General features: G+C 37.2%; 1 protein-coding gene across 4 annotated transcripts in view; it reads right to left on the minus strand.

Annotated features, from left to right (window-relative positions):
- Positions 1-22,193, minus strand: part of COBL (cordon-bleu WH2 repeat protein) — a 156,188-nt gene that overhangs the window by 89,310 nt on the left and 44,685 nt on the right. For 2 of the 4 annotated variants that reach the window (XM_058039514.1, XM_058039506.1), the window contains exons 3-6: positions 15,521-15,731; positions 14,590-14,818; positions 12,480-12,524; positions 9,994-10,088 (exon numbers count right to left, since the gene is read on the minus strand). In XM_058039514.1, coding sequence (XP_057895497.1) covers positions 9,994-10,088; positions 12,480-12,524; positions 14,590-14,818; positions 15,521-15,731 — 580 coding nt within the window. Of the gene's footprint in view, positions 1-6,632; positions 6,717-9,993; positions 10,089-12,479; positions 12,525-14,589; positions 14,819-15,520; positions 15,732-22,193 lie in introns of all 4 variants that reach the window. The other 2 variants (XM_058039529.1, XM_058039521.1) reach the window with 2 other exon arrangements.

A 22,193-nucleotide genomic window follows, 5' to 3' on the forward strand; every position in this document is an offset into this window, starting at 1 on the left:
AAAAGAGACTGAGATTAGGGCATTCATCTGGGCAGGAAGCCATTTGGCTCCTCCAGTTCTAGCTTTAGTGACTACTTACTTGCTGGATGTAACATCTGCTTAGCATAAAACACAGAAAAACATCTCTGGCACTGGAAGCCAGAGCTGCCACTGCACTTAAGTTGGTTCATTACTGGTCTGAATAGTTAAGCTTGCTCTTGCTCTCTGAGTCACTGAATATTTGGGTATTTTTACAAAAGGAAGCTTCCCACATCAAGAATACCTCACAGCTTTGTTCCAGGCAGTCTCCAGCCCAGCAAGCAGTCTGGTTTTCTTTTTTGCAAACGGGGAAATAATTCCCTGGTGCTGATATCTTTAAAGGCAAAAAAGAGAACTTAGGTCACTCCACATTTTGGAAAACAGTGGTAGGTGGTAATGGTCTAGAGTAAAAGCTTTAAATACCTGAATCTAACAGCTGATTTGAGATTTGAATCTTGAGCAGAGGCAGGTAACAGACACAGATGGGCAGAGTTTAACAAGCAACTCTTGCTGTGAAGATTTTAGTGGATTCAAAACTTGGGAAATCTGACTCTCAGCTGCTGAGATTCAGAGTCCAGACACCCACACTGTCAGGTATTTAAAACAGGCACTGCCAGGCATAGTTGTTGCCAATTCCTTTTGTAGATATAACACTACTCAAGTCCTTTTGATTTGACTTAATCCATTTCTCTGTGTTCATATCAGAATGTTTCTTGACAATATTTCCTTCAAAATCTCCAGCTAAAACCACTGCAGGACCTGAAGATTATGACCTATCTTTTTAAAAGCAGCAACATGAACATCAAGAATTGTGATGATTTAACTCTGAACCATGCATTTTGAAATAAACACACAGGTTCTGGTAACCACTGACTACCTGATAATATTTTATTTAAAAAATAAAAAACCTTCATGGTCACAAAAATAAGTTTAAATCAAACTTCTACAAACTTAACACTCAGAAGTCAAATGGAGGGAAGTCCACCCTTAATGATTTCTTTTCAAATCTCATTATCTTAAGCCACTTTTGTGTGGTGAGGACAAGAGCTGACAAGTGATTTTTGAATGCATGAAGTTGGCAAATACCAGCTGAGCAGCACAGACAGAACAGGGGTCAGCTGACATGTCTCATCACCAGATACTGTTTTTAATAGCTTGTAACTTCAGTATGCTTTAGCCATGGATCTGAGACTTTCCATTCCAGGTGTCTGCCTCGGGCTATTTTTTTTTTAATTTTTTTTTAGCCAGAGTAGTTTGGCTGGTTCTGAGATGACTTTTTTTACACTAACTCCAAGGACCTTTTCTTTGAAGACGTCTAGTAACACCACATTGTGGAGGAAAAACTTGAAGTGTGGTGGTGGCAGGCAGCCACTGTTTCAAGGTCTTGCCTTCTGCTATCACATACTGTAAGAAAAACCTAAAGATACTATAATATGCAAAACCATCTATGATTCACAGGAGTGAAGACAGTTAATATCCTGTGAGTGCACACCACAAAAGGAGGTGGGTACATCTGCATCTCTCCAGCAGCCATAGCCTGGCTGAAAGGCACCTTCACGATCTGCCTAATCTATAACTCTGCTCTGAGACAGAATAAAGTACATGTAGCTCATCCTCTAGGCATTTTTGCATGTTTTGTAGATTAGGGGATGATAAAGATTTCAAGTAATTTTAATCGCATGCTCCCAGTGAAATTTCCATGCAAATTTTTCTCCCTCTTGTATTCAAGTTTAATTTCTATTACTATATAAAACGCATATTGCTTCCTGTCCATCAGTAGATAAGGAGAACTCAAGTTGGTCATTGGCATCCTTACTATTGAAATTCTCTCAATGCCAGCTTAAGCCTTGGGGAAACCTTTTTTCTTACCAAGGCAAGTTAACAGTAATGAGTTTTTCTTTTTTTTTCCCCCACAGTGTATCACAGGTTATCAAAATAAAACTAAGTCTACTGTGATGGTGAACCTTATGCTGAGAATATACGGTATTTATTAGATCTCTTTTGCTTCTAATCATGTCAACAGCTGCACAAATGAAAATATTTATAACTGTATCTTCCCTAGTGTCATCCTCTGGCATCTACCTACCAGCTTACAGGCATCCTTTAACAAAAGACCGGGGCTAACAGCCCTGACTGCTGCAGCATTTAGACAACTTTCCATACTCAGTTTGTTGAGTTTCATATTTTGCAAACAAAATTACACTAGCAAACATTGCTTCAAGGGCAGATCACAACCTATATCTTGGACAGAGCAAAGACAGCTTTAACTCTACAAAATGCAACATAAGTACCCCAGGATTTGTCCCTACTAACAAGAAATAAACCCACTCTAAGTGTTGTCAAGAGACCAAGAAGGGAGAACATGAAACCAGGAATTTAAAGCAAAGGTGATTGCCAAACACAAGGAAATATTACAAGCAGATGGCTGTTAACTTCCACCTAGATGACATGGCCAGTATTCTCATTCCTATTGCCCTGAACAGTACCTGCCTGTGTGACATGAAATCCCTGACAGGAAAAGATATTACCTGATCACCTGGGACCTGACATGGTTGAAGAGAAATAACATTCACCTAACTGTATCTGATTCTTCTTTTCACCCATTCTGAACTGACAAAGTGTACTGTGAATGGTGTAACTCCTGCCATCAAAGAGGGCATAGAAGTTACAGCTAGAGTACACGGCTCTGAAAAGGTAAATCATAAATATTTTTAAAGCCCTTATATGGAAAAGAGTTGCTGCTACCACTTAAAGAAGTGATTGACAGGATTATTAATGCAGCAAAATTCTTGATGATTTTCTTCTGGAGAACAGAACTTTCTGGAGGACAATCTTACAATTATTCAGGTATATTTGTTTTATGAAATAAAAACAAACCAAAAATCCCCCACACATATCTTCAAAATATCTGATAACTTTGGTATTTTAAATTACATGTTTCTTTTCCTCTTGTAGTTTTGCATATGAACTTATATAATCATCGCATGACAGACTCATCAAGCAGAGAACTACTGGACTATTTGCTTCATTTAATTAATTGATTCTATAATGGGTAAAACTTACATTCTGAAATACACTGAAAACTAGTTATTTTTAAAATGGGGCTGATGAAGTGCTCATGAAGATCCTCCAACATTGCACTGCTGCAGCCCTGTTTGAACTAGAGAAACCCCGTGTGATAAGACTTTGTGCTGAAGTTTCAAAACCTCAGATAAGTGTTCCTGGCTGTACTTCTAAACATTTGTTCCCAAGCTGATATATTACATAAACAAAGTCCACATCAGAGCTACACATCGTTCAGCACTTGGGACGTGTTTTTTCACTCTTGATTTATGAAAACACGAAGGCCCCAAAAATAAAACCGGCTAATTTTAGTACCGTGTTCCAATACCGTGTTTTATCTTGATCAACTGTTTATATGAGGACAGTGACACCAAGCGGCAGAGAGAACTCAAGTTCCTTTTTTTTTCCCGCTGCTCTGAACTCGAGCTCTGACAGTCTGCCTTCGGCACAGGCAAAGCTGCATACACTTAGCTGGGCTGCAACTTCCAACTGCTTTACCTGGATATTGTGTATTTCAATAGCATTTGTGTTGTGAAAAGTTAGCCTGGATAGAAAACTGATCTGCTTAGCACAAAACTGATTTGTTTTTCTTCCCAGATTAAGGGAAAGGATTTCTGCTTCATTTACAATACACGGTTGGATTTTGTGTCCTGCACTGGTGTGTGGTGTAATGAACTGCTGCACTTTGAGAATTTTCATGGACAAAATTTTGTACATTTCTTTACTCCCTCTCTAGGATATCAAATTCTTTTCACCTTTACTTTTGCTGATACTGTGAAAAAGTGTCCCTTCACCTCAAGCATAAATGTTGACTTTGCCATCTTGACTTTGAAAATTTGCTTCTTCATCAACAACTGGAAGTATTTTTAGAGTCATTAATAATTCAAATAATAATTAGATAAATATGCCACTGAGAATGGTTTGGTGATTAAAAAAGGAATATAACTTGTGCTTGAATAAACAACTAAGCATCTATTATTTCTTATACTTTTATTCCATTTCTTCATATTGCCCAGTTTAAACAAAGAAGCAAATCAACTCCAAATCAATCAACTCCAGAATAGAATCATTACATTTTCTTTTCTACAATTCATTATGGTAGGTACCACAACCATATAATAGTGAGAAAAGGATTTAAACTGGGCATATGAAAATTCATGCCTTTACCTTGGTAGTACTTCACAAATTAACTATTTCTCTATAGGCAAGAAAAATTTTCTTGATCCAGTCAATGTAATTCCTGGTACTGTACCAAAAGCTATGGCAAGATATTTTTCTTTCAGAAATAAAACTGAAACTGCCTTTGGTTCCCACACAGTAAAACCAAAATACTTTCAAGATGACCCAAAACAGTACTAGAGAGCACACCCAAGGTACCCACAAAAGAGGAATCCTCTACTGGATGACATTTTGCCCACAATCCTATCTCAGCAATGAAACTTCTATATAATGATCTCTAAATACATATTTCACATATATGCCCATGTAAGATACCACTTAGTTGTAACTGCGATACTTAGTTCCACTGAGGTAAATGAGGTATCTTTTGAACAAACAGAATAATAAATTACTCAGAATGATTGAGGAAATCAAATCTAGTCCATAAGGAATTGCTAAGCTAAACTTCTAAAATGATGAAGTGTTTTGCTGGTATTTCCATTTGAATTTATCTTAATAAAAGTTATCTATGGCAACTATCTGTATCAAGTTTGCAACATTTTTAAATTTTTCTCCTAAGGAATCACAACTGTTGAACTTTTTCTTGAAGCGCATCTAGCCTCTTGAAAAGATGGAATTTCTGTGCTGCTGAGTGAATCTGTTAGACTTATTTAAAACACCTTCTACAGGCTTGAACAGAATACTGCCAAATTCAATGCAACAAGGTCAACATATTTCTTCATGTGCTCATGCATTAGCAGGATTGGTGCTCATACAAACACAGGTGTCAAACCAGAAGTGAAAGACAAACACTGAACAAGGGCTACACTGTTCTTCAAGATTAATTCCTCTCATGAAGAAAGTGGGAAAAATTTAAATCCCTGACATGCTCATTTAACTGAATGAAAAGAAAACCTTTTTGCCTCTTCAAAGCCCTTTCCTCCCTATAAACTGGCACCTTTAGAAGACATTTACATGTTCAAAAAGGTTTTGAAATCTTTTTTCATCAATGTAAGAGGAGGAAAAAAAAATTTGCAATTTTCCCTATAAAATTTCCAAGAAAAATAAGGTGATGTCTCTCTTCTGGGGAAAGCACCACACACCTTTACCATCATATTCTTACTTGTAATTCCTACTCTTTCTCCTCGCTCTTTTCTAGTACTTGGGTATCAAAGTATTGAGATTAATTTATAATGGCAGTGAATACAAACCACAAAATTATTTTATTTTGGCAGTGTTTGTGATGCTGTTTCTATGCTTTTACTTAGTCTATTTCAATTACTCATGATCACCCTCTTCTAGGAGTTTCCTTCAGTAACAAAGGTCTATTAATCTATTCATCTTTATAGTGTTGCCCAAATTTTTAGTATTACAAGCACGTTTTCCATTTCAGTAATCTTTTCTTTTGAAGTCTTCACAGATTTGCAGTTTGGTGTTTTTACACTCATAGCAAATCAATTTTCTATCTATTTCTCCTTTTGTGCTCCTCTCATATTATTCTTGATCTGGGATTTGTTCTCTTACTCCTTCATTTTTTCTACAATTCTCTGTCATCCCCTGTGGCTACTGAGTTTTATATTTTGCAGATCTACACTCCTTTTACAAAGATCTATTTATGAAAAGGGGATTCACAGCTGAACCTCACATTTCAAACTCCTATCACATCATCAGTCTTCTCTAGGTTTTGAAAATATGATAACAAAAAGTCAAACAATTTAAAAAAGTAATAAAAAGATGTGCCGTTTATTATAATTACTATACCACCAAAACCATCTGAGAAAATATTTAGGATTCATACTTCCTAATCTGATACCTTCCTATTTGGATCCTCATAAATTGGTACGCTGTCAATCACTCAATGTTTCTAAATGTGGTTCACAGGGTTTTAGTACCCCAAACCTTACTGACATAATTAACAAAAATCCTATTTGTTTTTTTCCAGTGTTTGCTCTTCACCCCCAAGTTCCTTATGAAACAAATAGAATGCTGCCATGCTGCAGAAGTCAGATACAGGGATGAAAAGGAAAGGTGGAGTTTTATAAGAAAAGTCCGTTTTAAATAGCGTTGGTAAGGCAAAAATTCTCTTGCATCACACAGGACTGTCACTGATGTCACAACACCCATGTTCTTCTTTCTTGCAACTGCTTGGAATTCAACACTGAATGAAACTTTATTCATAGTGAAGCTAGCAAGTTTTATTTGAAGACAATGCATTACAGTTTAACTTCATTAAGTTATGCAAACTGTGCACTCACGTAACGAAGCCTGCTAAAGCTTAAGCTATTTCTACTTCTACTTGGCTATGCATCAGGAACAGCAGTGGCTTCTGGTTAATTCAAACTGCAGGAGCTAATAAGAATGCAATAGCATCTACAAGCTGTGTTAGTACTTACATCCAAGCTTCCTTCACTTGTAGATGCAGAACTAAAAACATCCTCCTCACCACAATCTCTGTTCATCCTCAAGTATTCTTCTGTCTGCAACACAAACAAGTGTCCTACACAGCAGCAGCAAAGGAAACAAAACTGCAAAAACAGGCCAGAGCAAAATACCAAACCTCATCACTGAACCAAGACAAACTGTCTCAGTAGTGCTGGACCTGATTGCTGAGAAACTCTGAAGTAGCCTGCAGAATTCCCTGATGTAGGCAAGGAGCTAAGAAAGCCATCAGGAAAAATATTTAGGACTACAAAGACAAAATTCTTAGGCAATTATAAAAATAGGGAGTAACTAATTCCTATAATATCAGGGACCAGACTGCTAATCTCTGCTGTACCCACAGACACAATGGAACAAGCAGGGAGCTCCTTCCTTGCCATTTCCATATGAAGGAACTGTTTCTGTGTGCTAGCATGCACCTTACATAAGCATAGATCCCATGATTGTCTACATAGCACCTCTGCTCTACTGATTGTTTAGCAATGCCAATTTTATCTGGATTTAGCCTCAGGCAAACGACTACATTTAACATAGAAAAGAAATGGAGTTCATGCCACCTATATGCTTTTTATGCCAGCTGCAGGAGAACAGAGGGTAACTGATCCAGCATAAAATTAGAATGGAAGAGAACAAGATGATACCTGATCTGGCACTAAGCCTGCCAGTACAAAGTTAACCAAAGAAATACTTTTAACAAATTTGTACCAGCCATGAGAGTAGGACTTTCCTTTCATTCTATGTCACAGTGTTTTCAATACAATGGAAAGGTTTTTTTTAGAAAAGTTAGGTCTGGTGTATTGTCATACCACAATTACTGCTCTTAGTGAGCCAGTTGAGAAAGAAAGCATGTGCATGGGCATGGAAATCTGAGCATAGGCCTGTAGTGTGCAGCGACATCTGATCCAGGACAGTTTGCAACACAGGCTAACACTCTTCTTCCCTTGCAAAAGAAATCGCCTTCCCCTTGCAAATGCCTGCAAGTCTGCAGTCCTACTGCTGTGCAGAACTTTGAACAAATCTTCCTGTCAAATGTTTCTAATATGCACTACATACACACACCTCACCACTGCAAATCATAATGCAAACAAACAAAATGTACACAGAACCAACTTAAGCCTTGTGGGAGAATAATGTAAAAAACCCATAAAGAGCAGAGTTTAGGTACCCTGGGCTTTTGATTCCAGGTCCCTGAAATCACAAGGCAACCCATCATAGTCCCTTCATAAACCTACCAAAATTTTCATTAAAAGAGTTTTATTAGTTTGTCCTAATCATGCTAAGTCTGTTCAGCAGTTTCCCTGCTGTTTTGGTTAGAAAGCTTTCAGAATAGAAAGTCAGATATATTATGTCTAAATTAACACCTGATTGCTCCTGTATGCTGTGTCATTCTTCAGTTTTCAGTAATTCTTCCATCTATCACGTTTTAAATTCCCAGAGGTTTGTGAAGGCAACAGTTACTTTCTTTCTCAACTAAACAAAATTACTGACTTAGTTTCTTTTCCTACAGAGTAACTGTCATTTGAAAGTAAGTGTCCAATAAAGAAATGACCAAGAAAAATCAATTGACTTGTCAGAACTACCAGCAAGAAAGACTTAGAACTTTTCCTCAGATTTAGAAGCTGTTTCTCACACTAATTTGTGCAGCTCCTACTTTTTTCCAGGTCAAATAGAATTTTGAATTTAATTCACCCACAATTTCCTTAGCATTTTTTCAAATTCACTATTTTGAAAAACTCAGAGTATCACCTCCTTTGCTTTCATAAGCAAGAGAAAGAGAACAGAAGAAAAGAGAGGAGCTTGCAATCTTTGAACAGCTTTCCAACTCGGCTGTGAGAAATTATTGCAGTAACCATTGAATGAGGATATTTCATAGCAACTTTGCTAAGATTGTGAGCATTAATACTTTAAAAGTTAAAACTGATCTGCTTCAGGAGTTAGAACTGCCAGGACACAGATTTCACACCCAATTTCAGTGAAATGGAATGAGAGGACAAAGTACGATGCAGAAACTGCATGCTGTAATGTGTTTGTTTCCTCCAGAGGAATTGCAGCCCCACAGCGTGCTCTAGAGGCTCAGGCTGAGATCTCTTGTTTACTTGATTCTGAGCAGATACAGTATTATGTCTCTAGTTATATTTTTTCCCTTCTATACAGGAAGTATTTCTTACAGTGGAAAAACACTCTGAAAGTGACCGACTTCTTATCTCATAAAATAGTTCCCATGTGTCCCTTATAAGACATTAAGAATAATTTAGTATCTATGACAGAAATAAGTAATTCAAAATGTCCATAAAGGATTCTATTCCCTAGCAAAAGCACCACAAATTTAATCATGAATAAAAAGGCAGACAATTGTGAGAGATTTTGAAAAGCCGTCACAGTTCTGCAAATGTGACTGAGATGACTGGATAAGTAAAACACCAGTCCATTAACAAGCAAATGTTTCTTTCTGCCACTTAATCAGATACACATTTTGTAATTCCACTCCAAAAGCCTTAGAGGGTTTAAACTAGAGAAAAGAAAGCTCCCTTTTTCCTCTGACATCCTAGAGCATTAAACACTTTATGTCCAAAATCATTTAACACCAATATTTTTAGTAAAGAATGCAAAAAGTATGAAGTTAAAAGCCCACTATTTTTTCTATGTTAAGTCAGAAAGTTCTTCTGTATTTCATCCCTGTAGTACATGAAATATTCTTCATAAATGCATCTCAACGGAATCATTTCATACAAAATTGCTTTCCTAAATTTTTCAGTTCAAGAATACAAAGTTTAAAATGGCTAACATGTACCCCAGCAGACAGTGATCCTTCAGTTCAGTATTGGAAGTTATTTCTTCTACACCTGATTCATCATCTTTAAAGACTTGGAGAAGGCAATGGAGTGACTGCACAGAGCTTCCGAGAGGTCTGAATGCTCTGAAAGAGATCATCACCCATGCACAGAAGAGGACATAGGACACATCTACTTGGTAATTAAATTGTTCTGTATTACATCAGTCCTTTCATAAATGCATTTTATAATGTGAGTACTACTAATAAGCAGACACAGGCTGCTTGAAACTAGTGCCCTTCTTTAACACCTACTGAACCCACAACATTGAAAAAAAAAAAAGAAGAAAGTAAATGGTCAACATGCTTGACTCCTTCAATAGGCAGGTGATATCTCCATCAGGCTGCACTGATCACATATAGTTTATGCCCCTGTTAACACATTACTCTCTGGAAGGAAAAGGAAAGCAGGGCAAACAAATGCCACCACCTACAGACATAACAGGTCTGGAAAGAAATTGAGCAGTACACTGCTGGACACTTACCTGGCTGCTGCTTCTATCAGCATTAAACAATCCCAAAAGTCTTGTCTTTTCTTTCTCTATTGCATCACTGCTTACTGAAGCCTTTCGATTTGGTTCTGAAAAAATTTTAATGGAATAGTTGTTATTTTTTTGAAATAAAGATTCACAAAATGAGTACTTTAAAATGTCCTGGTCTAATGCTGGATTTTTATGAGTTGAAGATGTTATGGACTGGATTATCTAAGTAAAAGCCAGGTTCTGCACTTACTTTGTCATCAAACTTTCATGTGTTCTGAGTATATTCCAAAGCCTAATGGAATAATTTAATATAGTGCACTAGGTTTTCAATCACAATCCAGTAACCCTTATTAAAAGGCAAAACGTGAGCAAATTGCTTACAACTTCAGAAATGCTTGTTAGATGTATTACTTAAATCTCATAGAGTACCATAATACTAAAAAATCCCCAAACACCTAAAAAAATATATACTGGTGAGTACCTTTAACAATTCATTAAAAAAAAAGATATACTGGTGAGTATCTTTAAAAATTCATAGGTCTGACTTAATACTGTGAACTTAAACAAGAGATTCTAAATGTGTAATTTGGATAAAGCTCTTCCCCCTGTTTCCAAGGAGAAGAAAAAGACCCTCCTCTTGGAAACAAGGCACTCTATAGAATTTGAATTAGCTGGTTGTGGTCATCCTTCTTATCTTGGTGCTTTTACTTTAGGTGGGAAAAGAGGAGATTTTTATAGGTATTTCAGGCTGTAAGAACTCATACATGTCTTCCTTGAACCTGCTCAAGAATTTGTATGAGCTCTCATACCATTTAGTATCCCTACAATTTCCCCCTTGAGTTTCTCATCCACAAGCTGGATGAGCAAAATGACACACTCACACAACACAGAAAAAACATTGCCCATTTAATACACAGATGATGAAGCCGTCTAACTTTTTTAAATGGACTCTGCATAAATCTTTCCTCCTGATTCCAATCACATCAGATTATTCCACTAGTATTCAAAATTTTAGTTCACAGGGAAATAAAACCCCACTTTCTCTTGTAAATATTTGCTTAATAACAATTAAAACTCAATTTAAAATGACTTACTTGTTGACACAAAATAAAGTTTTACTGAAAAAAACCTCATCCCAGAACTTCTGTAAACTTATTTGCATAAAATCAAAGTGATTTTCACACAGATCACTTTTGCATATAAACAATCCCATGTGTCAGAAGGTGTTAAACATAAACAATGAACACAATGGACAACAAGGAGAAACTATCCTTAAGAAAGGCTACAACTGCACTGCAAAGAATACAGTAATGAGCTAATGATTTTCTTAAATAATAAGCACTAGCTATGCTGGTTTATGCTTGGGGCTGGGCTGTGTCTAGATATGGATTATGATTTATTTACTCGCATAGTCTTCAACTACAACTACACAGTCTTCAAGTACAAACAATACAGTGGAAAGGCTAACGTAGCAGCTGATCACCAACACTGTCATTGAGCACTGTGTAATCCAATGAAATTAGGACTGAAGTCATGCATATAATATCAAAATAATTATACTTTATTAATCTGTATAACTTTCTCTTAAATAAATACAGCAGATATTTCATCTAGCATTGATCTCTATGTAAGAGGAAGCCACAGCAAGTAATGACAGACGATTAGGGGGAATAGTGCTGCCATTAGTGAGGCCAAGAGGCCGTGAGCTAAGATTTGCTCAATGGCTGACACCTACTGGAGGTGGACTTTCTTCATAAAAATTTAAATAAGTTATCCAGTTTTACTGTGCTTATGTTGTGTCTACTAGCAAAGAAGTAAAGCGCATTAGAAATCAACTGTACCTTTCTTGAGGATAATTAATTTAAGCATTGTATTAAAACAGACTCAGTAGGGAAAAGGACATACTAAATACACACATTTTCTACTTGACTGGAAGCAGAAGTACCAACATAATGTAATTCAAGCCCAACTACTGTACCAATTCAGAAGTCAGTATCTATTCAGTTAGACAATGTCTATGTGTACATTTGATATTAAAGTGCTTTGCTGCACATAAATTGAATTCAGTGGAAGATCTCTCAGACATCAAAATTTTCTGCCTTTGCTACTAAATAAATTTTGAACCCAAGAGACCCTGGAAATGTTAGTAACTCTGAAATTTACCTAATCATGATTGAGGTAAACTGAACAGGCTTGAAATCTACAGAGATACACCATACCACAAAACAGTTAAAACAGCAAGTTTTTTACTTGCTGGTGTTCTAATGGCTATTGCTGAAGAGACAGTACACACAGAATGTGCTTATTATTAGCAGAAGCACAAGACATGTAAGCAACATTTTGGAAAGACAAAATGGATAAAAATAGCTTGTTTCTCTATGCCATTTCACATTCTTAAAGATCTACCTAGAAAACCCACATTAAACACAGAGTGAAGTGAAAAAGTTAAACACAGAGTGAAGCTTCCCCTCAGCAGCATTGTACAGTACCTCTATAGTTCAGAGAAGGCTCAGACTGAGTTTTTGATGGAGGAACTGGAAAAGTCAGGCAATGAAAGGATAAGAGAAAACACATTAAAGTTCTAATATAGCCCTGTAAAGCACAATATTCATTAATTAGTCCTAGCACCCTTTTTCTTAAGCATTACAGAAAAGAATGTTCACCGACAACACACATGCAGAGCTGCTACTGAAGCAGTTTAGCTGCATTTGTCTTAATTCCTGGTTCAGTCAAGAAGCTGCTTCAACTGCTAAATAGAATTTAGTAAGCAGGTGGCAGCAGAGCTTCTCTTTTAGTAATCCTTCAGCTCTTGGTGTTTTCTGTTTCAGGGAAGGGAAGACTGAGTAAGAATCTGCTCTTACAACCACAGCCTATGGCTTTCAGCACCTGTGATACCTTACTTGTTAGTGAGAATATGTTTTAAAAACCTATTTTCTGTTAAGTTAAGAGGCTAGATACCCACTCAATGCACAAGTCACAGAACAACTGCTACTGAAACCAATGGGTTTATTCCTCTTGGATATTACAAATGAGAACGTTGAAGAAGAAATGTGCTGAAACAAAGGAAAAATTCTTGTAAATTTTACGTACATTTACTGTTTTTTTTTCAGACACCATGGTGGTAAGAGGAAAGCCCAAAAGATTCACTTAGGTTTAGGGGAATTTTATCATAATGAAAGGAAAGGAATATCAAAAGTTTAAAAAAGAATAGAATATAAAAAATAAAAGCTGATGTAGAGAGCAGCCCATTATGATCTTTGTGGGTTCTTTCAACTCAATATATTCTGTGATTCTGTGATAATTTGCTGCTATAATCCCAGCTCTGTAGTAAAGTCTTGGTTTTGACTGTATAGGCTAAAACCAACACTTTCCAACACTGTACAAGCATACATACCACCACTTTCATTTGAAAGGAAAGACTTTACTGAAGGCTTATGATAATTACTCTCTACACTGTCCCTGAAGTGTGTTGAATGAATCCTGTTGAAAACGCCCCACGATCAATATGTTGCTCTAAAATGGTTAGCTTAATTACAGGAAACATGTCTTGAAAAAAACAAACATGCAATTGAGTTATGACATGTTGTCAGCCTCTTTTTGGAACATTCCCAGCAATTCAAACTAAAAGGAGATATTTAGTTTACTTAGAAGTCTAAACTCACTGAAATTTGACTCGCACAGAGGTAGAACTGTCACTTCTCAAAGAGTTGGAAAGAAGAGAATGTCAACATAAATAAATAATTTTATAAATAAAAAATAAGCCTACAGCTCAGCACCTACAAGAATGGCGTTATCTAAACAATAAATAAGGATATTTACCATGCTGGAAGTGGTAGCGATTGAGAAAAACTGCAGGGGACAATTTTAATGAACATCACAATCTGACCTCAAAGGAAGTAGCGCTTGTCAATGTATATTTTAAAGCACATCACAGAATTATGTTATTTAAATGCATAATCAGGCTGATAAAACTCAACTCCGAAAAGCTGCTATTACAATTTTGTCTATGAGAACAGAAAGTAAGGATAGGTAAATATATGAACAAAATTTTAAATACAAATACCTCTTAGCTCCTCTCACTGAACCGTCCAGAACTGTGCTCTTTGCAGGAACTGTCTCTGATCCTGTCCAGTCTGTTTCTCAGAAGCCCTGGTCTGTTGCCTCTGCCTCTCAGCTTTCACAGCTGCCATGACTATGGCATGTCTCTTCTTTCCTTCTCTCCAGCCCACAGCACAGGCAGGTGACAGACTCTGCCTGGATGAAGCCCCTTGTATTATGCGCACCTCTACGAACAGCAGCTCTGGGACACAGCAAAGCTCCTCCTTTTGCCCTGCCCTAGGCCAACCTGCACCCTGCCAGAGTCCAGCCCAGCCTGGCACAAGGCCCAGGAGCATCCAAGGACAGCTGGGCACATTGCTGACCTGGCTGCTGCTCTGGGCACAGCTCACTGAACAAACCCATGCTGCTTTTCAGACTGAGATCTCACTCTGCTGTTTCAGCTGGACTCCAATAGAATGGCAGCATGAATGCTTTTAATTGCCCATAATATTGTTGTCACATCATATAACCCTGCAGAGACTGCTTTGAGTCTTGGCTCACCTTTTTTTCTGTCCCAGGCATACAGCTCCTTTATCCCTAGCTCCTCCAAGGACTTGGTGAGCTCCAGCTCTTCCCCAGTTATGCCATCCCGCAGAAGAACAATGTGCTCTTGGCTGACTTCGCACTTCTCACAAATAGCTGGGATGATGCTGTGGAGAGGCACCTCTGGACTAACTCGAACCACAGCCTTCTGTGTCTTCAGGTAGTTCACCACCAGCCTCACAGATTTCTGCAGAAACAAACACAAACTCTCAGTCCCCCTTCTGTGGCAGATAGGCCATTTCACAATGAGAAAAGCACTGGGGATTTCCATGTTGTCTTGACTATTCCTAGGCAAACTTACTCCATCTTGCAAAAAATAACATTTGGAAGAATAAAATCTCAGACCTCACTTCCCACTAAGGAGACGTCCACAAGAACACACAAAGAAGGAAAAGGAATCAGAGGCAGATGTAAGGTAAAAGTTTACAAGTCCCACTCTGAAAGGTGGGAGATTACAATTAGATATAGTTATTAGCACAATAAGAAACATTTGGAAAATGGCTACTCCTTAATCTTCACTGTATTGTGAAATACATTTATTAATGATCAATCTTCTCCTATATCTTCAATGAAGATGGTGCACAGAATATCACCAAAACACCACCTCCACACAACCCCACTCCCATTTCAGCCATTACTGTAATTTTCAATTGCCCTAATCTTCAGATTTCCATCTATCCAATCACATGCAACAAACCATTTTGTCTAAATGTCTAGACTAGCCTCTACTAATCTACCTGCAAAACATTATTAGTTCAGCTAGTAAAGCAGGTTATAATCAATGCCAAGTTTTTCCCATCTGGTTTAAAGATGGAAAGATTGGAAGAACTGAAATCATAGGAATGGAATGATGTTCCACAGCATCATTTTAGCCCTCTAGAGTACTGACCTCAGGAACCCTTGGCAGAGGCCGCTTTGCCTTCTCTTCAGGAATCTTCTCTTTCAGAAGTACTGTCTGTACATCCAGCGCTCCTATCAAAGTGTTTGGCTTGTAACTCAGAACTTGTTGAGTTCCTGAAGACTTTAGTTCAAGACTATGTTGAGATGGATTTAAGCGATACTGGCTGCATAAATCAACCAATACATCCATCACAGCTTTACTACAAAGAAGAAGAATTCACCGTTAGCATGAAAAATAAAACATTGCTAGAAAATTTACCTCAGTTTTAAGATGGGGGATAAAAGACAACACAAGTTGTGGATGTGCCTCTAGTTTACCATCTTTGGGAGAGAACAGCGCTAGTGCTTTGAAATGTTAAACAGATCAGATAAAATGATAGTAATTAAATATATTCACACTTCAGTGTCTGTTTATGAGCTCACAACTAACTGTTCAGTATCAAGCAGACAGCAGAGCCAATCATAGCACTTACAAACATCAGCCAAGTGCAGACAAAGTGCATCTTATTTACTTCCAGACCACAGATGACAGAATATTCTGAGTTGGAAGTGACTATCAAGGATCCAACAAGTCCAACTCTTAAGTGAATGGCCCATATGGGAATTGAACCCACAACCTTGATGTTATTAAGCACCATGCTCTAACTGAGGGTCATAATGTACTAAATCCATACATTAAATGCTCCAGTTCAAATTCTGTTCATTGATGTGAAGACAAGATATGAGTAGATTACAAACTCACAGTCTGGTAAACTCCACCTAGATCTGAACAATCACATAACCCAAAATGGAGTACTGAAATTTGGAACAAATGGTTGACAGGGCTTATTTTTCCACATGACTTCCCCACATCCACTAGACATCAGCTATATTTTCCAGTACAAGAGATCCTATCCATATTTATTTTGGTGATGATTTTAAACCTGTACAAAACCATCTCATTTTGAGTGTCCCCATTATCAGCAAGTTTACTGCAGTATGATTCTTAAAACATGAAGTTTTAAAAGAGTCAGCAACTCTCCCTCTCATTTCGTGCCTCTCCAAAGAAGTACTCTATTCTGTATCAAGAACTCAATATTCACTGGAGCTTGATACTGCTAATGCAGCAGATATGAACTGTGCTCTCCCACACTGCAGAAATTCTCCTCTGTAACAGTAATGAGGGATCTTTCATTTTCCCAGCCTTCTCCTCAAAAACTCTGTACAGAATCAGAGAAAACAGGCTTATCAAAACTGGCCATTTTCCTCAAAAGTTTTGGTTTCATAAACCATTCTGTCACCAATAAAAGACTGTAAGCTAAAAAAAATTTACCAGCTGTAGCTGGAACCTGCCACATACAGTGGGATATCTGTCCTGTAGCAGAAGTGAAAATAAATGCACAGACAGCAAATTTGCCAAAATAATGGCACTTCTTTTAATGCTTAAACTGGGAAAACTGTATACAGATTCAAAATTCAAGCAAATTCAAAGAAAATAAAATCTTCCACAGGTTATTAGCTAGCACCGTCACATCTGTAGCTCAAGAATTACCCTTTAAACTGCAAGCTGTTGGCATCTGGGAAACTACTCCGTGGAGGGCCAACATTCTCCTTTCTATAGGCGTGTTGTTGGCCAGCAACTGCTCAAGAAGTTGGTGAAGAATGCTGGAGGGCTAATGGCAAAGACAACAAAAATGGAAAACTAGAACAATTCCTTATTACCCTGGTAGGTGACAGCTCTTCTCATGCAAGAGAAGAGGAAGGACCTCCTTTACAGTAACCTTTTCCAAGTTTAACTGAGTTACACAGTGTGAGCTGGGAGAGTGGCAAGCGTGGGAAATTTGAAATAATATGATCTCACTGAAAAGGGAAGAACTCAGAATATGATAACTGAAGATCAAATAAGGAAAACAGATGCCATTAATATGTATATAATGCTTCAGAACACAGCGCACTGTGGCAACTGCTAACATATACAGAGCACAAATACAAATGTGTAGCATCCAAATCAAAACTGTATCAGCTCATTTCATAATGACTCATTCTAACATGGTCTACAAGTTGAAAACATCTGTGTTTCACAAGAATGTTCAATTCATATCCTCCACACCACAACCAACAGACATTTACAGCTACTAAGTACAAACTACAGAAGAATCCCACCTACACCAGTATTTACAAGACTACTCATTAAACTGTGCAGCGCACACTTTTTTAAACTGCTTATCAGTTCTCCTGATACAGATCTCAACTTGTCTGTTTACAGACATATTTCTTTTAAACTACAATTTGCATGTGTTTGCTTTCCCTCAGCATTCTTACTATTGTTTCAGAGAAAATGAAATAATCTGGCAGAATCATAGTACACGGTGTCCTATGTGCTTGACATTTATATTTAAAGTGGAACAGTACTATATTTCTGCAGTGCAGAATACTATGATAATTCGTTCAAATTTGGATAGTTATCTTGCCTCTTGAAAAAGTATTTGTAAAGAGAAGATAGTTCATCAAAATAACAATTTATGATTTCATACATACACCACTGAAATTATAAAATATATTCAGCAGCAACAGTACCACAACCATAGTATGATCAGAATCAACACCAGCCATCAGAGAAAATAAGTTACAGACAATCATGCAACTTGAACAAATTTGTCTGGACAATAGAAAATACAAAAATCCAGCCAAACCTAAGGTTTCACCTTATTGCTGATTATGAACAGGCATGCATTAAACATAACATTTAAGGAAGTCTGCAACATCCCACCCTGTGCCATGCTGCTCAGAATACACAATTGTTCCATGAAAAGCATCCCCAGCCTTCATCTGCACCATTTGAAAGTACAGCTGAAGCTTTTGAAAAAGCTTCAAAGCAAATTGCATGCTCTTAAAAAAATGTAAAGTTGGCAAAAATTTTTCACAAACCTTCTGAGTGTAAGGAAAAAAATAAGAAGCAGGGAGAGGAAAGGAGAGGAATTCCACAAAGTTGAAAATCTTTGTGTTTCAATCAAAGTAAGAGAGCTGGGAAACCCTTGCAATGAAGTTATTCTTATACCAGATTTCCACAGCACCAACTTGAAAAAGTTTCCTTCTAAAACATAATACTGTTCAACTTGATTTTAAATGGGAGTTTTATTTCAAGTACCTCCATGTATATTCTACACACAGAAGAGATAGTAATCGACTAATCTAAACCAACTTTTCTTTCTAACCTTGGGCTGAATATGGCTCTTGGAAGATGAAAAGAGTCAATCCTTCCTTGGCTTCCATCTTGTTCCACACAGATCTCCACTTTCTATTAACCTGCCTGGACATCTGGTAGAGAACATACTCTGTTTTGAAATTCAGGCAGGTTTTAAATCTAAAGCTGAAATGAAGTTAAATACATCCTGCCTTTCTAACTACTCAGCTAAGAAACACCTTACTTTTTCATTTTAGTATGATGTTGCTGAAATTTTTGGTGGAGTGACCAAACACTACATAATAGACACACCAAAGGTTGATGACTGACAAGCAAATTCTAGAGCACAGAGACAAAACTGGAGAGAGAACACAATTTAAGATTCATACAAGAAGGTTCATATGACTATTCTTACAAAGGAAAATACTTTGTCTCTATTTTGATATTTCATTATTAAGCTGTTTGACATTTAATGCCAATTCTGAACAGTAAAGAATAACTACTTTGTCAGCAACACTTATCATGCTGATCTGGTTCTGATCCAGTTTGACCAGACTGCTTGTTTCCTGCTGTTCTCCAGTGAAATGCAGCAGATGTCTACGGTTTTTAGGAAGTATAAAACAACTGAGATGTTTTGGGTATGGTTTGGCTTAACCTCCTTGGATCACACAGAGAAATAAATTTTAAAATACAGCCTTATCCAGCTAAAAGTAAATGTGCAGAGTAAAGTTGTATTCTCTCAAACAAAACAATTTTCTTTTTTATCTTCTATTTTCACGCTGCAAATGGTGTCCAGTACCTAAACAGGTCTAGGAGAAAGCTGGAGAGGGACTTGTCACAAGAGCATGTGGTGATAGAACAAGGGCTAAAAGTTTAAAACTAACAGTAGGCTTAGATTAGATATTAGGAAGAAATTCTTCACTGTGAGAGTGGTGAAGCACAGGAAGTGGTCCAGAGAAGCTGTGGATGCCCCATCCCTGGAAGCATGAGAGACCAGGTTGGATGGGGGGCTCTGAGCAAGTTCCTGGTGCATGGCAGGGAGAGTAGAATTAGATGGTCTTTAAGGTCCTTTCCAACCCAAACTATTCTGTAATTCCATGGTTTAAAAAAAAAAATCTTAAACTGGAGGTAAGAATCTTCTTTATTTATGTCAATGTCAAATATGCATTAAGAATCTGCATTAGCAATTGACTGGAAAAGAAAGTAATACTGTAAAGGGAATGGATGACCCAAAATCTCTAATTCTTTCACTATTCCTATTTAAACTAGAAAATAGCATCAGTCTTTATTTTCACATGCTCCAAAGTACAGCAGGCACTTAATGAAAAGATTACGACTTCTTCTACACAAACAAAAATGTACACACTAAGTACTAAGCTGTATCCAAAAAATTTCAGGAAATGTGATAAATAAGACACTTAGGTTTTCTATTTCTTTTCTTAACTTGCTCCTGTACATTTGGCTCTTATTTTCCACAACTGAGCAAGTCCACAGAAGGAGCATCAAGATGACACATGAGACAGAGGAGTGTGTTTTTTGAGCCTTAGAACAAGAAAGGTGAAGAAAGACCTTGCTACTGTCTGTAAGTATGAACCACAGGGTTACAGAGACAGACTCTTCTTGACTTTAAAGAGCAAGAGACAAGTGCTGAATAGGAAATTCCATTTAGATACAAGTAAACATATTGTCTCCAAAAGATGATTCCAGCCCTGGAAAAGAGGTGCTTAAAAATCCAGAAACCTCCTCTCTGAAGTATTCAAACTTCCAACTTGCCTGGAGACTGTATGTTTCAGGGGCCCCTTCCAACATAAATTCTAGTACAGCTTTTCCCCCCCACCCTTAGCTACAATGAACTACTGTACTATAGACCTGACTCTTATTCAGTATTTAAACTAATTTTTAACCCTTTTGCCATGTGCCCTGTTTATCTTCTTCTGACAACACCTCTTGAGTGCTTTGCCAACCTGGCAGATTTCATACCTTCAATCTTTCCTGAAACACTGTTCCGTATGTCGAGCTATAAGCCTACAATAGACTGAAAATATGTGAGAATATTCTTCCTGAATATTCTGACATTACTCTGTACTGAACTCTGTCCTCCAATATTTGAAGAATCAGACTACAGCTTTGGATAGTTTTATTACTACTTCCAGTGTCCTGCTCTATGTGCATCATATGTATAATAGAATTTGTGTAACATGTAAGATGCAAGAGCAACAACTCTCCAGTTTACTTTTCAGCATATTGGTCATCCATGTGTTGACAACTTCAAAACAAACCTCACTTAGCTTCAAACATCCCCATTTTTCTACAGTGCATTTCAAATACTACTGAGTTCCAACGTGCTGTGTTAATGTATTTATCTGTATTAATCAGGAAGTCCTCCTCAGTGCCACCAAGCGTGAACAGAGATGCACGATCCCTTTATTTACAGGTTACCCATTGAAAGTATTACCTCTGAGAATCACGAACAGAACACTGATAACTTGGGAGCTTTTCCACTTGTTTTCCATCTAAATGTCTACTCACCACCTCTCTCAGACCTGTTAACTGTTTGTGTGGATGTGCTACAGATCATGCATAAAATGTGTAAGTGGCCCATGCTTTATCTATCCTTTCAGCACATCAGTTAGTGCTCATACCCAAGTACAAACACAGAATAGTGTTTCCCTCCTTTTCAAGGGGAAGTAGGCTAACCATTTTTCATGAATACGTCTACATCTTCTATAGCAGAGTTCCCAGGGATCAAGTCCTTCAAAAAGAAAACTGTTTATAATATTGTATCACTGCACACACTCCCTGATGACTCAGCTTTGTACTGAAATCTGCGCTACCCATTTTCAAATTCCCAAATTATGCATTACAAGATGACAATAAACTGTTAGAGAGACTGTCAGCTTGAGTTAACTTTTATAAATAAAACAATTTCAAGGTTCCAGGTTGCAATAAAATATCTTTAAATAGTACAAACTTTTTTTCTTAACGTGTCTTCAAGAAAACTTAATGAGAACATTCTGCCCTTCTGCTGATATTTGCAGGAACTTTTTACATAGAGAACAAAGTTAAATTACAACATGTTGCTTTGCCTACATACAATGAACAAATTGAAAGATGTAATTTTTACTTTTAGTTCACTTATAATAATCTTAAGTGATACTAATTATCTACAGTATTTATACTTTCAAATATAATCTAGTGTACTTCATTGTTCTGTGAACTACTTTCCTGAAATTACAGAATCATTTTTCATTATGAACATGCCCAGGGCAAAGATTTGCAAATTTTTTTTTAAACAGAAAAGCTATTTCCCCAGGGTAGCCAAATGGAAATTCTGCAGAAAACAGTTTTAATGATGGCAAAAAAATAATGAAGATTTAAAGCAGTATAAACAACATCAGATTTTTCTGGAATGTCCTTCCATGACATCATCACAGATAAAAAGAGTGAGCAGGGAAAATAATTCATTACCTGTACTGGCTCCTACTCTTAATAAAATAAA

The sequence above is a fragment of the Melospiza georgiana genome, chromosome 1 (genome assembly GCF_028018845.1).
Source record: "Melospiza georgiana isolate bMelGeo1 chromosome 1, bMelGeo1.pri, whole genome shotgun sequence".
NCBI classification, from domain to species: domain Eukaryota; kingdom Metazoa; phylum Chordata; class Aves; order Passeriformes; family Passerellidae; genus Melospiza; species Melospiza georgiana.